At 32.3% G+C, this 16,546-nt stretch overlaps 2 protein-coding genes across 14 annotated transcripts in view; both read right to left on the bottom strand.

Moving 5' to 3' along the window:
- The window catches only part of LOC148620887 (uncharacterized), an 85,865-nt gene that overhangs the window by 4,612 nt on the left and 64,707 nt on the right, over window positions 1-16,546 (bottom strand). For 7 of the 13 annotated variants that reach the window (XM_088574726.1, XM_088574720.1, XM_088574718.1 and 4 more), the window contains 13 exons: window positions 16,169-16,365; window positions 15,893-15,955; window positions 11,503-11,995; window positions 10,677-10,828; window positions 9,849-9,914; window positions 8,942-9,004; window positions 7,345-7,374; window positions 6,828-6,923; window positions 5,297-5,443; window positions 4,650-4,826; window positions 1,872-1,967; window positions 952-1,071; window positions 322-508 (listed from right to left, as the gene is read on the bottom strand). In XM_088574726.1, the coding sequence (XP_088430852.1) occupies window positions 322-508; window positions 952-1,071; window positions 1,872-1,967; window positions 4,650-4,826; window positions 5,297-5,443; window positions 6,828-6,923; window positions 7,345-7,374; window positions 8,942-9,004; window positions 9,849-9,914; window positions 10,677-10,828; window positions 11,503-11,995; window positions 15,893-15,955; window positions 16,169-16,365 (1,887 nt within the window). The remainder of the gene's footprint in view (window positions 1-321; window positions 509-951; window positions 1,072-1,871; window positions 1,968-4,649; window positions 4,827-5,296; window positions 5,444-6,827; window positions 6,924-7,344; window positions 7,375-8,941; window positions 9,005-9,848; window positions 9,915-10,676; window positions 10,829-11,502; window positions 11,996-15,892; window positions 15,956-16,168; window positions 16,366-16,546) is intronic. The other 6 variants (XM_088574724.1, XM_088574721.1, XM_088574722.1 and 3 more) reach the window with 3 other exon arrangements.
- LOC148620888 (uncharacterized) lies at window positions 2,739-3,691 on the bottom strand. Its single transcript, XM_088574734.1, has 2 exons — window positions 3,417-3,691; window positions 2,739-3,057 (listed from the first exon to the last, which is right to left on the bottom strand). Exons 1-2 carry the CDS (start codon window positions 3,546-3,548, stop codon window positions 2,878-2,880), a joined length of 312 nt encoding a protein of 103 aa, XP_088430860.1. The 5' UTR covers window positions 3,549-3,691; the 3' UTR covers window positions 2,739-2,877.

Genomic DNA, 16,546 nt, shown 5'->3' on the forward strand with positions numbered 1-16,546 from the left:
AGTTAGACACCAACACAGGAAAAATATGTCAACATGCATCTGACGCTTCACAAGTTCCATGATGATCTGCGTATATTTTTACAGAAAATAAGACACAAAACCAGATTAAAACTGGAAAACAGGAAGATACTTTCTAATATAAATTATGACTACATGTAGGTGTGGCATGTACATTTCAAAAATGATATACCAGTAGTAAAGTTGTAAATGAATATGGTTTCTAGAAGCACTCTGTATGGTGTATTTGGAACTATCAATACCTGGTCATTTGCTGAATTAACAAGAGAATAATTATATGCATTTGTAATCCTATTTACATACCTGTTATCAAAACATTATCTCCTTTTTTTAGCTGTAGTTCCAACCTTGGTCGGTTACTTTTAGAAAATACTGATGGATCATAGTCAGAAACAGCCATGTAGTAAGGATTTTTAGGTACCTCTCCCACAACAAACTGTTCTGATACCAAATGTCTGTCACTTTGGTCAGGGGGTTTCCCATTAGACAACTGAAAAACAGAAATAGTAAACTGGTTTATTGGCATCATTTTCAGGTCTGGAAAACTTTCAAGACACTACACAGGAAAACTATTATCACATGATTTTCACCTTAATTGAGCCAAAAATTGTTGCAGAGTTTACATAAATTTCATGCAACTCAAGCCTTCAAATGAAATTCACATACATGTCATATTAAATGCATGTTAATTTCATGTGTGAGAAGGTTGAATCTATTTCTACATTAAAATTATCTTTTGATGTGCGTTAATTTTTTTTTTAAGATTACCGTATGCAGCACTTAATACATTTTATAAATAGAAATGATTCAGAAATATATCATACTTCATTGATTCCGTCTCACTTGGAAGGATAATTTTAGGTTTTCAGTCTGAAAAAAAAATAGATCTAAAACTTCAACAAAAGAGCATACATTTATAATTACCAGACGTACCATTGAGGAAAAATCCTCATTGTCCAAAGAAATATCCATTATTTTGAGTTCTTCAAGCAATGCTGAGGACTTTCCGGAGTCTTGACTCAAATCGTCTTTAAGTCTCCGCAAAAGGTTGTCCTATGGAAAAAGACATAACTAACATGAGGTTGAATGCATTGTCATGCTAGGCATACCCAAACTTATACAGGCAGTTGATATCAGAAACAGCCAAAATGGCTTACAACATATGCCCAATCTATATGAAGCCACACACCAAATCTAAAACCAATCCATCCATTAAGAGCAGTGATTTTTGTGACAAAAATTTTTTCAGTACACATAGTTATATAACATTTAAGTCCCACGAAAAAGGAAGTAGATATGGGACAGCACCCAAAAAATGAAGTCACACACCAAATTTGAAATTAATCCATCCATTGGGATTATTGCATTGAAATTCAGATGGATGGAAAGAATGATGAATGGGCAAGGGGATTCCAGTACACTACCAACTTGGTGAGTGGATGGTGTAATACACAAAATGAAGGGCTGTCAATGAATATACCAAAGTTCTGACATTGTATCACACATAGACAAAATGCTCTTTGAATCATCTTAGCCAACAATGACTTAAAAAATTAATTTGTAAATGTTCATGATAAAAATAAATGTATTTAAAGGAACTTAGTTAGAGAATAAGATGGGTCAGGGCAAAGGAATTAACATAGCTTTCTCCTTAAATTAGCAAAATTTTTGTTATATTGAGTCATGTTATCAAGTAGTCCACTGATAATTTCTTTTGAATTTCCTGTTGAAGATAAAGCTTCTTTATATCAATCCAGAGATAATGTATGTTACCAGTGTTTGGAAGCTGAAGACAAAGATCATCTAAATGAAATATGGTATTAAACCTAAGGGATTTACTATAGATATGTTACCTTTTCTTTACATTTCTGCGTAAGCTGATTAATTCTAACTTTTAATGATGCTATGGTTGATGATAAATCTTCTCTGTTCTTCTCTAACGTAGAAATCTGGAGAAATATAAAAAAAAACTATAATAATCCATGATGTCATATCTTTCAATTAAATTGACCTCGGGGAATTTTCTTATATTTTCCATTTCACAAGGGAAATTGTAAGTAACCAAGAAGATCACAGTAATGACCATAAGTGTCACATATTCTAGCATTGCCTTAGTACATAAGGTAAATCTAGACTTAAACAGATCAGTGGGTTGCTTAGATGCCTGATACTATTCAGTTTAAACATTTGGAATATCTACACAAACAATAAATATACACTAAAGTGATAAAATTGCCAAAATACCATGTTATTAAAAATATTTATATAGAGATAGTAATCTAAAACTGCATAAGGTTTCATAAAAATCTAGTGAGTAATAAAAGAGGAGTTGCAACACGGACGGACAGACAGACAGTTTGAAACCTTTTTGCTCCCAAACTTTGTTTGCAAGGGGTATAATTAGACATGAGTATACTACAAAGTGAATTGTGTTGTGCAATGCACCATCAGTACCTGTGAACATTGATCTAAAATAATTCTGATATTTTATTTCTGTGACTACAGTGACTACTGTCTCTCCATTTTTCAATACTGGTAATTGATAAGTGACTAAAAGCATGAGAATTAGTCCTAATTTTTTACAGTCAACATGCCGGAAGTCAAACTATTCCCACAATTACAGCAAGTTGAAAATGACCGGTTCCAATTTCAATACAAATATATGAAGGCTACTGAGTCATTCAAATAGCTCCCTAGGAAACTACATTATACCAATGTGTCCTCCTTCATTACCACAGAACACCTATGTAATCTTTTGGACATAGATTTGTATTGAAATCAGAGCCAGTTGATTTAAACTTGCTAAAGAAGTTAAAAAAATTAGCCAAACTGTAGTTTGTCTTCAAAATAACAGAAGTTTTAAAACTTTACCAGAAATATCTTAGTATAACACAAATAAACAACATTGATTAATACCCTAGTTTTAGAATTCTCATAGTCATAAAGTTGTCGTTCCACAATGGTTTTATCTTCTTCAAGGGAGATAATCTGTATTTTTAAGTCCTTTATTTCAGCTAGTTGGTTGTTTACAGTTTGAGTCTGAATGTGAAATAGATATAATGAGGTCATGCATCTTAAACCCAAAATAAATTTAGCAAAAAATTTACTCTGGACTTTAGTACTTAGTGTAACACTTGCCAAAATTAGAATTATGCAAAATTTTGGTAATTTAAAAGTAATTACATGCTAATGAAAAAACAAAGTTTTACACTGATAACACTATTTGCTATTTGTTCTTTGAACTCAATAAGATCAAAAACATTAACTACAAAATTTTTAAAAAAATGTAGTCCTTCAAATTTTATTCAGATAAACATGTTCAATGGACTAACATAACTTTGAAAAAGAAATAAAAAATTCATAATTTATTTTAAAAATTTGGACAACATCAAATATACCTTGTCGTCTAACAATCTTGAGATACTTTGAACTTTGTCATCAAGGTTATTTTTCTCAAAGTCAAGATGATTTATGTTTTTAGCATTTTCTTTAAGCTTAATGAGTTGAAACTGTAGTTGTTCTTTAACCATTTTAAGGTTTGTAGCTTCGGCTTCCTTGGATGTTAGCTATAGGATTAGTAGAAGGAGAATATAGTTTTAGTAAATACAAAAACCAGAGAAAACCAAACTACAGCAGCAGTACTATACTTTAGGCCACTGAAAATGAACCTTGATCCTACAGACCTCTAAAATCAAAACTTATTACCTCATCATTTCTATAACTGCATTTCTACTATATATTCTGATAAAAATAATCAAAAATTATTAAGGAGTTAGACCTAGGGTAAGGGACATTACTCTTGAAATCAGTAATATGTTTGTTTCATATTCAATCTCACCAAAGCCTACCAAGCTTTCATTTGAACCAGAATGAAATCAGTCCATGTTACTTTGATGCTTACATGAGATTGATGTAAAATGCTGAATACAAACATTCCAGTGATTTGTAAGAGTTGTGTCCTTACCCTAAGTCTAGATCCTTAAGAGTTTAAAAATTACCACAACCTTAACACTTTCAGTGTTCAAAATCAAATATTTGCCGTATTAAAAAAATACTTTATTTTACTACATGACTATCAAGTGCAGATTGGTAACATTCTATTACTACACCCCTATGTGTGTGTGTGTGTTATAAACTTCTAAAAAAACTAAAAAAATCAAATTTAATCCAAACGAGGAATATATAAAAAATTTTTAAAAAAGCAAACAATTTATTGAGCACAAATCCAATTGTAAATTAAAGAAACTAGAAGAAATGTGTCCATACAAACATTCCAAACCTTAAAACAATGAAGTTTTCTGGTCTACATGATGTTTATTCACGTTCAAAATGAAACCCTCACACTTGGTTCATAATATCATGGATACCAAAATTCTAAATTATTCTCAAAAAAGATATGCATTTTAGTGGTAAAAATCTAAACAAACACACAGAAATGCAGACAGCAGCATAACTTAATGCCCAGTGACTAAAACAGGGGGCATAATCATTCACAATCTAATTAGTAAAATTTTATATGATATCAAACTTATTACCACACTACAAAATAGCAAGATTAAAGTTCTACAGTCTACCACTATCTAAAGCATTGACACTAGACTAAACATTTTCAAGGAATTCCTGCCTCTCACCTGTTCATGGAGATGATTGTAGTCTTCTTTTAGGTTTTTCTCCGATGTATGTGATTCTGATATTTCTTCTTCTAAACATCGTAAAGATTCTAGGGCATTCACTCTCATATCCTCAATGGTTCGACATTCTTGTTGCCATTGACGCAGTTCTTGCGTTAAACTGTCAACTTCATGTCTCTGTAATGGACCATTGATTACAGTGATGTAACATTAAAATAATGAGACAAAAACCTAAGACAAAAGTGTTACACTAAAGAGAACTATAAATTGTACCTTAAAGTCAAAATATCTTCAATCTTACGAATTAACCCTTACAGGCAGTCACACTTAAATAACTGTCGAAAGGAACATTAAAGACTAGTTCCCCTTGCAAAGATAACCTATATTCAATATACATCTATTTAATTGTTAAATATTCAAGAGACCGACATTTAAAAAGAAATAAAACTGGATTAGATGCATGTTACTATTGTCAAAAAATATTTAAACTAGTATCAGCTAAATTCTTATCTACTCCATGCTCGTTTCACAAATTTCCATGTTAAGTTTTTTCTATAATTTCCTTAATTCAAATTTCACCAATCATATAGCTTGAAATAAAGACTTTAAAAAAATCTGACGTAGGATTATTAAAGTTTTGTTTCAACCTTGGCTGTAAGTTGTCTGTCTTTTTTCCTAAGTTCAGCTGTAATATCAGTGCCTATATCCTCAGAAGATTCTTCTTGTAGTCTACGTTTAAGTTGATATAACTCAACTTCAATTTCTGTTAGAACTTCTTTGTCATTCCTTTTCTCCTGTAAAAAATGCAGGTCAAATGCTGTGAAAGATATGTTTGCTTTTCGTGATTTTTTAAAGAAGGGAATGGGGGATGTAAATCAGAAGTTCACTTTTGTTTCTAAAATTAAACTGTTAGAGTCAAACCATCAAATGTAATTACCACAGAGTAAGATTAATAGGATAATTAATTGGAAAGGAAGAATATACAAAATATCACCATGAATGCCGAACAATGACTAGATAAAAGAGTTAAATCCTCAAGCGTTCTTGGCATGATGGATCATATTTTGGTTATTCATAATAATCAATTGATAATCCTATTCATTGTATAGATTTCTTCCATTACTCATTGTATAGATTTCTTCCATTACTCATTGCCTTTTTCAACATGAATTTTCAACTTTGTGAATCGCAGGTTGATGTTTGTTTTGTGACATTTTGGTGGGAGAAAGTCTGAGAGTGAAATAACCTTATATATTTCACAATTTGAATTATCAAACTTTATTACACTGGGAACTTACGATAAAACACTGCTATCTATAAAAACATTTTTTAATAAAGCTATTACTCATGTAAGAATGTTTTCGTCTTCCCATTCATCCCTTAAATGTCCATGGATCTACATTTAATTTTTCTGAACCTCATCAGGTAAACAAATCACATATTATCAACCTTCTCCAATCTTCATTTCTTATTTTCTTAAACAGCAGTATTTACCAGTGTATGAATCTCTTAATACTTTAAACTTATTTATGTTATCAATTTTATAATTTAAAATATATTTAAAAGGACAGTACTGTTGAAATTCAAATACCTGGCAGTTAAAACAATCCTTGAAATACCCAATAACCTTTTGACCTTTTAGCTAGTGATGTAATGTTCACATTTTTCACAACTTGTATATCTTTCACTAGGAAAAACCTCATCAAACTACTATTTTCATTCATCAATAATTATGACATTTTCCTTTGATGCACACAGAACGATAATGCTTGTCAAAGCATACTGGCCATGACATAAAAAATATCAGGTCAGTTTAAAACCAGACATGGGTGAAAAATCGTAATGTCACAGTAAATTTGTATGATGTTGGCTCATCCTGGCAAAATAGGTCATTTGAAAGTATTCTTTTTCAAGGTCAAAATTTCTTAGTTTTGTATATTTTGAACATACAAAAAATGAAAATAGAATGTTTCCTATAAATTAACCATAAACAGAATATTTGGCAATTGGTTTTTGATGCTGGCTTTCTCACAGGAATCTCAGGCTAGCTCTAACGGGCTCATCCTGAGATATCTATGATAAAGCCGATATCAAAAACCAATTGCCAAATATTCTGTATACAATAATAACAATAAATTACCAAACTTACATACCAAAAACTCTACAAACCCAACTTACTTTGTTACAAAGCAGGGTCTCTAACACCACTACAAAAGCTTCTAAAACGTCTATATGTCTACATTTTTCTGCTACTTCTTTTTCTAACTTGTTTATCTGCAATCATGATAATGCACACTTAATCATAGCAGGCAATGTCTAGTCACTGAGTTGTTTATGGATCACATTAGTTATAAATTATTCATGTTGCAGATATTAAACCACTTTGTGTTATAATTGTAAACAATTTTTATATTTAGTCTTTCATTAAGATATCCTATCAGTGAGATACATTGGTTTTCTCACAGGAAAAGCAATGGTAGAAAAAAAACAATTCAAAATAAATCAAAGTAGGCAGCTACTTCATTTTATTTACTGGTATATCAAATGTTTTAAGTACTTAAATGTTTAAACAGTGCTTTATTGAAATTTTACATTAAAACATAAAACGGCAACTGCATCAGTTAAACAAAATTTGCAAGGTGAAACATGCATGCAATAATGATGTGAATGAAATGTGGGACAACATCGGACCTACCCTCTGTTTACGTCTCCTTGCTGGAGATATCTTCAAAAATAATGATGTCATTTGTTTAAGTTAATTATACATTAATATGCTTAAATAACAAATTCAATGACTTATAACATATTTTTTGATAAAAGTTACACTAAAATTTTCCCTATTCAAACAAAACCCTGAAATACCTATCCATACCAAACCAAGAATATGACACTTTTACCTAAACCCTGTGTATACCTGTCTACATCAGTAATTTTCTGAAGTCAATTTTAATCAACCTAATGCATGAGCCAAACAAATACTGAACAGGATAAAATTGTTAGTCCCAAAGTGTTCAGTTTAAACAATGTCTATTTTAAAAACCAACCGAAATGTCAGAAAAAAACAACCAAAATGTAAAAAAAGAAAACCAACTGAAACGTCAGAAAAAAAAAACAACCAAAATGTCAAAAAAAAAACAAAAAAAAAAAACAACCAAAATGTCAAAAAAAAACATGCTAGGTAAGAATGTACTGTATTAAATATTACCCAGTATATTGTTAAGTTTTGATCCCAGATTTATATATATATATATATAGAAAGGTCTGAAAAATTCCCAACGATGTTAGAACTGTCAAATTTGCGATGGCAAATTTTTGGTCGTTCCCACCGTGGGACTCGAACTCGTACCGCTGTGACATCTATGGCAACACCGCCTGCACAAAGTCCAGCGCCCTAGACCACTCGGCCAGCTAGGCTATATAAAAATATACCTTTCGCTGGCCTTTCTATATGTTTACATATCTTCCCTGTATCAATTTGATCCGATGGAGCAGTGTAGCGAATATAGTTGTCACATTCTGAATCGTTGTATAATATTGATTTGTTGTGACATGCATCATTAATTTGATCCTCTATCCTACATAATAACATCTAAATGAACTGTCCCGTACTACCATACATCGTGTACTAAGTTACAGCCCTAGATTAATCCTACGAGGAGGAATGACCCGGCCAGCGAAAGCTATATTTTTATATAGCCTAGCTGGCAGAGTGATCTAGGGCGCTGAACTTTGTGCAGACAGTGTTGCCATAGATGTCACAGCGGTAGGAGTTCGAGTCCTGTGGTGGGAACGACCAAAAATTTGCCATCACAAATTTGACAGTTCTAACATCGTTGGGAATTTTTCAGACCTTTCTATACGTTTACATATCTTCCCTGTAACAAATTGATCCGATGGAGCAGTGTAGCGAATAGAGTCGTCACATTCTGAGACGTTGTATAATACTGATTTGTTGTGACATGCATCATTAATTTGATCCTCTATCCTACATAATAACATCTAAATGAACTGTCCCGTACTACCATACATCGTGTACTAAGTTACAGCCCTAGATTAATCCTACGAGGAGGAATGACCCGGCCAGCGAAAGCTATATTTTTATATAGCCTAGCTGGCCAAGTATATATATATATATATATATATATATATATATGTGTGTGTGTGTGTGTGTGTATATATATATATATATGTCTCAGAATGTGACGACTCTATTCACTACACTGCTCCATCGGATCAAATTGATACAGGGAAGATGACGTAAAATATACTGTTAAACTAAATCTGATACAAACCTCATCTTTACTGTGTTTTATTTCTTTCACTGCATTATCAAAGTTTCTTCTGGCTTCATATGCCTAAGGAAAAATTAGCGAAGAATACTGTCAATACTCTGAAGATAGATGATGTTAAAGACTTGGTTTTTGTTTTTGTTTTTGTTTTCATTTGTTTTTTACTCCCAAGTCATTTCTCATGAGAACTGATGAGGACATTACCAGCTTCAAAAAAAAAAAGAAATGAGGGTGCTTTTTATATTGTTCCTAGCCAAATGGGTAATGGGGGTACCATTATAAGTGATGAGAGAGGGATTGTATTTAAAGTTTGCCTTTACAGAAATGTTGAAGTAGTGCATTAATGTATATGGCACAAAGTACAGTGAAAACCAACCTCAGAGACAGAGAGCACAAAATCTTGGTCAGATAAAACAGGTGGTCTTCATATACATGTTATTTTTTATGTATCCTGGTTCCAAAAAACAGTCTTCATGTCAATTTTTATAAATCCTGGTGACCAAAGAAAGATAGTCTTCAAATACAGTGTATTTTTCATAGAATGCACTGAATCAGGATATTTCAGTCCTAGTCTTTTAAGACAGGTAATTGCTGCATGAACACAGGTGTTCACTCAACAGGTCTGACTGTACCTATTCTACAATGTGTCTTGCCTCCAGACAGTGCCTTCCACATCATTAAATCCCTCTGATATACAATCAGACCTGTTTTAGTGACCACCTGTATTCCACAATAACCTATCTTAAAAGATTATGGACAAAGTATCCAGGAGTAGAGTATTCTCTGTAAAATTATCCTGTATATAAAGACAACATATCTTATGTGACCATGATTTGCTATCCTTTGGAGGGTCACTTTTCAGGTTTTACTGTTTCAAAATCACATAGATAAATATTCTAAATAAAAATACCTTAGTTTTCCATGTAAATAAATTGTCATCTTCATCTGTCATCTCTGAATTGGGAGCTGATCTCTTCTAAAATCCACAAATCAACTCCTTGTTATAAAATACCTCAAACAGTTCAGGACTTTATATTAACATTTTAGTAATGGTACAGAGTATATGACAAATCCAACAAAAATGCAGTAGGGAATGTAAATGTTCTATAAAAATATATATGTCCTAAACTTCTTATCACAAACAGATTGTCAAATACTTAACTATTGATCAAAATAATCAATAGCATACCTAATCCATAAGAATTCAGATCAAACTTTGTTTATACAACTTTTCTTTCTTGTATATTTGATCAGAGCTATAATAGTAAGATCCCCACCTTTCCTTTTCAAAACATTATTATTTGATTCAAAAGATGTTTCTCTTTGTACATATGTTAGTTAAGGGTGTAAAATAAAATGCCACAAGTGTGGCAAAAATTTTGTCAAACTGAATTTATTGTTTCATTTAATAAGGTTATGTCTTAAGAAAAGCAAACTGAGCTTGCTGCATACACTTATTGGAAAACATGGTCAGAGCCACCGTCAAATAAAACGACTTAGAAATATATCAGTTACATACCCCTATGATTAATCTCTACATTGTATATAGGAAGAAGGAGCATAAAAGTATGTCTATGTGTTTTTTCAAAATACTTTTACCCAAATATAGATATTAGATTTACATACTCAGAAAGCAAATACTCTGGCATGCCATTTGAAGAAATAAAGAAAAGGGAAGTTCAATTTTGCAGAAAACAATATTTCAAATATTTTCTATTGTATTGAATGTAACATTTACCTCAAGATTTCTTCCAATTTCTATTATTTTCTCTCTGAGAGATGTGCCTCTACATGTAGAAGCAGTAAAATGTCCACTGTCATGTAGACTTGATGCTTTAGGAGCTGAATAGTTACTAGGAGCTACATGGCTTCGGATTTCTTCAACAAAACCTACAAAATGTCCATTTAATCTTCATCATTTAGTTAGTGTACAAAGAATTGTGCAAAAAACAATTACAACTGAATAAAAAAAATAAATAAATAAAACAAGAGGTGCATTCAGTATTGGAGACTAACACAATTTCAATTTTTCGAATTCCGTCACATTCCTATGCATGTAAACAAGAATTGATAAACTGCATATTAAATTTTTAATGACTCAAAACTCAGTCACATTATACATGTACATGCAATATTAAAAAAATAACTATACTTATACATCACCTACAGAAACTGGAGTATTTACTTCTGACTTAATTAATTTTTTTTATTTCAAATTGTTGTTGGGTTTGTTAATTTAAAAAACGAAAAAAAAAACTTTTTTTTTATTCTCTTTACACTGACAACCGTGTAACAAGATATTTTTGCAGTAATCTATTTTTTTGGGAAATTTTAAATTCATTACATGATTATGGAAATTAAAATTGTTAAAAAATTATTTCAATTTATCTATACCAAAAGAAGCTCTAGAATATTGGAATATGTCTCAACTACTGTTTACCACATAAACAATAGATTTGGTGAAAATAAAAAACACATTTTGGTATTAAACCACAAAAAAATTGTTCAACAAAACTTTCCAGTAATACAGTATTTAACTCAAGATTTAATAAGAAATGTCATACCATGCATATCATCCCCACTTGACTGTTCTGAGCTCTGTAAATAGTATGATAAACTATCTGGGGACTTAGAGACTGTTGATGGAGGCATCCTTTGGTGTGGTCCTGTGTGTGACTTTCTTGCCACCATTAGGTCAGTGCCATCTGCTGAAAGGAATTTTCGCCTTTTCAGGACGGGACTTGACATACTGGAATCTGTGCCATTCTGTGTCATTCCTTCGCTCTCTGAAGGTAAATCAAGACCAAGAACCAGTTCCTCTTCTTTACTTCTAGGATCACCTGGTTTGCTGGAATGTAGACTGGTTGCCTGACCAACTGTTATCCACTTCCTGTCTTGGGGTTTGACAGGAACACGTGATTCAACCTTTTTCCAATGAATCTCTTCAATGGAGCTGTCAAGGTCATCACTATCTTTATCAAGATGGCTGATTAAGTCATTTATTAACTTCTGCTTTTCCTCTGCTGTAGGTTTTCTGTGATCTGTACCCCTTTTGCTCTAAAAAGAGAAAACATCTTAAGAATACTTTGCTACAGGGTTTTCAATAAATAATTCTTCATCAACTCTGTTATTCTGATACAACACTGTTTTTTGTACTATAGTAGACACAAGTAGCATTACCTATATCTTCATACCTGTTAACTCTTTGGAACAGTTCATGTGGGAGATTCTCCTGCATTGACACTGTCTCATCTGGGAGATTCTCCCCAATTGACACTGTCTCATGTGGGAAATTCTCCAGCACTGACACTGTCTCATGTGGAAGATTCTCCCCCGTTGACACTGTCTCATTTGGGAGATTCTCCCCCGTTGACACCGTCTCATGTGGAAGATTCTCCTGCATTGACACTGTCTCATGTGAGAGATTCTCCTCCATTGACACAGTTTTATATGGGAGATTCTCCTGCATTGACACTGTCTCATGTGGGAGATTCTCCCCCATTAACACAGTCTCAGGTGGGATATTCTCCTGCATTGACACTGTCTCATGTGAGAGATTCTCCTCCACTGACACTGTCTCATGTGGGAGATTCTCCCCCATGTCACTGTCTCATGTCAGAGATTCTTCTCCATTGATACTGTCTAATATAGGAGATTCTCCCTACATTGACACTGTCTCATGTGGGAGATTCTACTGCATTGACACTGTCTCATATGGGAGATTCTACTGCATTGACATTGTCTCATGTGAGAGATTCTCCCCCATTGACACTGTCTTATGTGGGAGATTCTCCCCACTGACACTTTCTCATGTGGGAGATTCTCCTGCATTGACACCGTTTCATGTGGGTGACTCTACTGCATTGACACTGCCTCATGTGGACAATTTTACTTAAAAGCCAATTTTTTATGTAAAAATTCAATTATTTAGTATATATCACAGAAAATATAATCATTTTAACAAAAAACCTCCCATTAATCTTATATTTTAATGTGGGAGATTCTAAAATTTTCACTGATTTTGTGGGAGTCTCCTAAAATGAGCCCACTAATATGGCAGTGTTAAACTCAATCCAATTTAAAAAATTTTCCTTTTTAACCAAGTGACTGAGACAGTAAATGGGAGATAACTAGTAATGTTATATCATAATCATAGTGTTCAAATACATGTACAATGAAACCTTTCTACAACTAAATCACCTGTCTACACCATTCATGTTCTAAAGGCACCTTATACAATAAACAAAGATAAATATCTCCTCTTTAGTAAATTCAAATTAATATTTATATCTAAAAGAAATATGTTAGAAGTCATTATCATTAAGGCCACTTAAATGATTTTTATATATATGTACTGCAATTTCAAGAGACTCATTTTAATATCTGTCACGTAACTTTGAATTTCCTCCTCATCTTATCACTTAATGAAATCTATCTAACATATGCAATTCACCAGGCAATGCCAGAGGTAATATGTATACAATAAATCTCTTCTAGACATTGTCAGAGGTAAGTTCCTTCAGGCAATGCCAGCAACAATGTGTATGCAATAAATCTCGTCAGTGATGTTAGAGCCAATTTTTAGTGCATAAAACTTGAGGCTCTAAAGAGCTTGAATCGCAAACCTGGAATGATAAGTAACATTCTATTTGTTGTAAAAAAAAATGGGGAATGTATATTATTCTTTTTTTTTTTAAATTAAGGTATGAATATAATTCTAAAAAATTTATGTTTTTTCTTGGATTAAATTCCTTAAGCTCATACCCAATCACATCAGACTTCATTGATTTCTTACCAGTCAATTCAGAGATTTTTGAAAGAAGTAACATTAAAAATAGTGAAAATATGTCGAAAACGGGCAATAACTTCAACATTTTTACATTCAAACTTTGACCACAGATAGATCTTACCATGCTGAACACTTTTATCCCCATGTCAGATATTTGCTACACCTATCGGTTTTGGAGATAAATGCAAAGACCTTCTGTATGACCCGTATTTTTAGTAATAGCTGCCCTGTTTTTTAAACGGATAAAAAATCCCCACTTTAGTTTTATGCAGGAGACATACCAAGTTTAATTGAAACTGGTCTAGTATTTTCAGAGAAGAAGCTTTTGAAAGTAACAACATTAACAATAGCAAAAATATGTTGAAAAAAAGACAAAAACTTAAAAATTGACGGACAGATTTATGCGAAAGTTTGACAACAGATAGATCTTACCATGCTAAACACTTTCATCCCTTTGTCAGAATTTTCCTAAACCAAATGGTTTTGGTGATATAATGTAAAAGTACTTTAATTCTTGAATACCAATTTTCGTGGATTTTTGAATTTGTGGTTTTGAAGTTTTCTGTATAAACATCAAAGGAAATTTCCTTTTCACTGGGAACTAAATTTCCTGGTTTGATCTATCCAGAAAAACCATGAAAATTGGTACCCAACAAAAAATAGTACATTCACAGTATACAGGAAAAACTTTTGATCCCTATGTTCTATTTTTAGTATTGGCAGCCTTGTATTTCAACTGATCAAAAATCCCCACATATGTTCTATGCAAAAGGCCCTTAAATTTTTGCTAAATGTAAGTTTAGGAGATACAATGTATTGCAAAAACCTTCCGTCTGACTCCTATTTTTTTTATTTTTAGTGACGGCAACCATGTTTGTTGACAGATTAAAACCCCACCTTTGTTCTATGCAAAATACCCTACAGAACATTCATACCAAGTTTGGCTCAAATTGGACAGATTGTTTCAGAGAAAAAGAGTTTTGAAAAATTGTAAACAATGACAATGACAGACACCAAGAGATGACAAGTGATGGCAATAGTTCACATGGCCGGCCCAGGTGACCTAAAACTGATCTTCCATCCATGTCAGAGGTGATAAGTATACAACAAAACTACTAATGTAGTGCATTTATACTATGGCAATGCCTTGGGAAAGAAAAAAATTCTCTTTTTTGATTTTTTTTTGGCATTTTAAGCAGATAGATAATTTGCAGCTGGGCAGTATTCTTTAACTCTAAAGCATGAATGCTTTCTAATGCAGTATGTATATAATTGCTTTAACTTTGCAAACTCATATTTTATTGGTCGTTTAAAACCCTAGCGCTTGTGGATTCAGCTTTTCTTTTTTTTTAGCGGGTGGGGGAGGGTGGTGATGGGGGATGATGGTGGTACCTGGTGGACTGAAATATTTAAATTTCAAACAAAAAGACTTCAGTTAAAAATGATTGAAAAAAGAGTTTAAGAATTCAAAACTCCACAAAACAATGAAAGTTCCTTAAGTTATAAATAAAGTATTTTTTTCACAAATGAATGTCTTAATTCACTTACATAAACCATCAATTTTGTTTTAGTAGTAATGTAAATCTACAGACACAGAAAAAACATACAAAATGTAAGTCTAAGTAAAATTATGGCAATTGGAATTGAACTGGTACAACTTTTAAAATATCTCTCATCACCTGAATATAGCTGAAATATTGCTGCTTGTTAAACCCCAACAATCAATCAATAAAACATCTCTCTAAGTAGAACTAAACATTATAACTATGTTTCTTACTAAATCACCCATTAATAACTTTTGATTTGTTTAAAATCCATTCTTAATTTCATGTTTGAATAGCTGTCAATTATGACAACCTTAAACTCTAAATTTTACCTATTTCTTAAAAAAGGGTTCAGAGGTAAAAAAGTAGGACACATTGGCATAACGTAGTGCAGTCTATTTATAAATCAATTCCTTACGAAGCTCAAGAAGCCTAGATTTGTATTGAAACTGATATCATGTCAATTCAAACTGCAATAAAAATACAAAAAAATAAAAAGAACTATCTTTCTGCTACTCACTGCTTAAGTTTTTCCCTCAAATATTGTTAGGATGGATATTGGAGATGGGAGTTTCATAAAGCATGCTGATTGCTAACCTTTTTCCAAAGCAGCTATTTTACCTGAGTGACAAGAATGATACGGCCATCTTCAGTAACCTCTAATTCAGCCGTACTTTTTTCAACCTTTCATTCAAAGGGAGATAATTCAAATTTATACACAATAATAATACTTCAAATGCTTATGAAATGGAATTTTATCTTAATATTTTGCTGAAAAATCTACTGATCAAGAACATTAGAAAATGTCAGTGCATGTTTTAAATGAAATAATAATTAAAAGAAAGAAAAATGTGCTGTCTGTATAATTTTACTTGAATGTGTTATTATTCAGCTTACTCTATACATATGCTCTTCCACTCTACTAGTATTGGACAGGTCATCAGGGTACCTGACTGGATCCTGGTCTGTACTGACCATCTGTCTAGCCAGCTCATCTAAAGGCTGACCTGTCCTAGAGGTAACAGTCGCCATATTTTGTCCCCCTGTTAGGTGACCAGTTTTTCCTACAGTGTGATGGCTTTTTGTTAAATTCACTGAAAAGAACAATATGTAAATAAGTATTACAAAAAATGAATAATGAATAGAAATACGGTGGTTAAGCTCACAAAAAGTATACCATCCACTTCAAATTAAGTAAAATATTTAACGAAAAACAATTAATTACATTATCTCTGACAGTAATTATATTTCCTTACTCACATATAATGTCCTATC

The sequence above is a fragment of the Perna viridis genome, chromosome 3 (assembly GCF_037379345.1).
Source record: "Perna viridis isolate PV_CMFRI_1.1 ecotype Kerala chromosome 3, ASM3737934v1, whole genome shotgun sequence".
Lineage (NCBI taxonomy): Eukaryota > Metazoa > Mollusca > Bivalvia > Mytilida > Mytilidae > Perna > Perna viridis.

Bases quoted from the DNA above. Each gene is read 5' to 3' on its own strand.
- LOC148620888 (XM_088574734.1), bottom strand. From the start codon at position 3,548: ATGGTTAAAGAACAACTACAGTTTCAACTCATTAAGCTTAAAGAAAAT. The intron at 3,058-3,416 runs GTATATTTGATG...TTTCACATTCAG, and splicing joins CAAGATTGTTAGACGACAAG to ACTCAAACTGTAAACAACCA.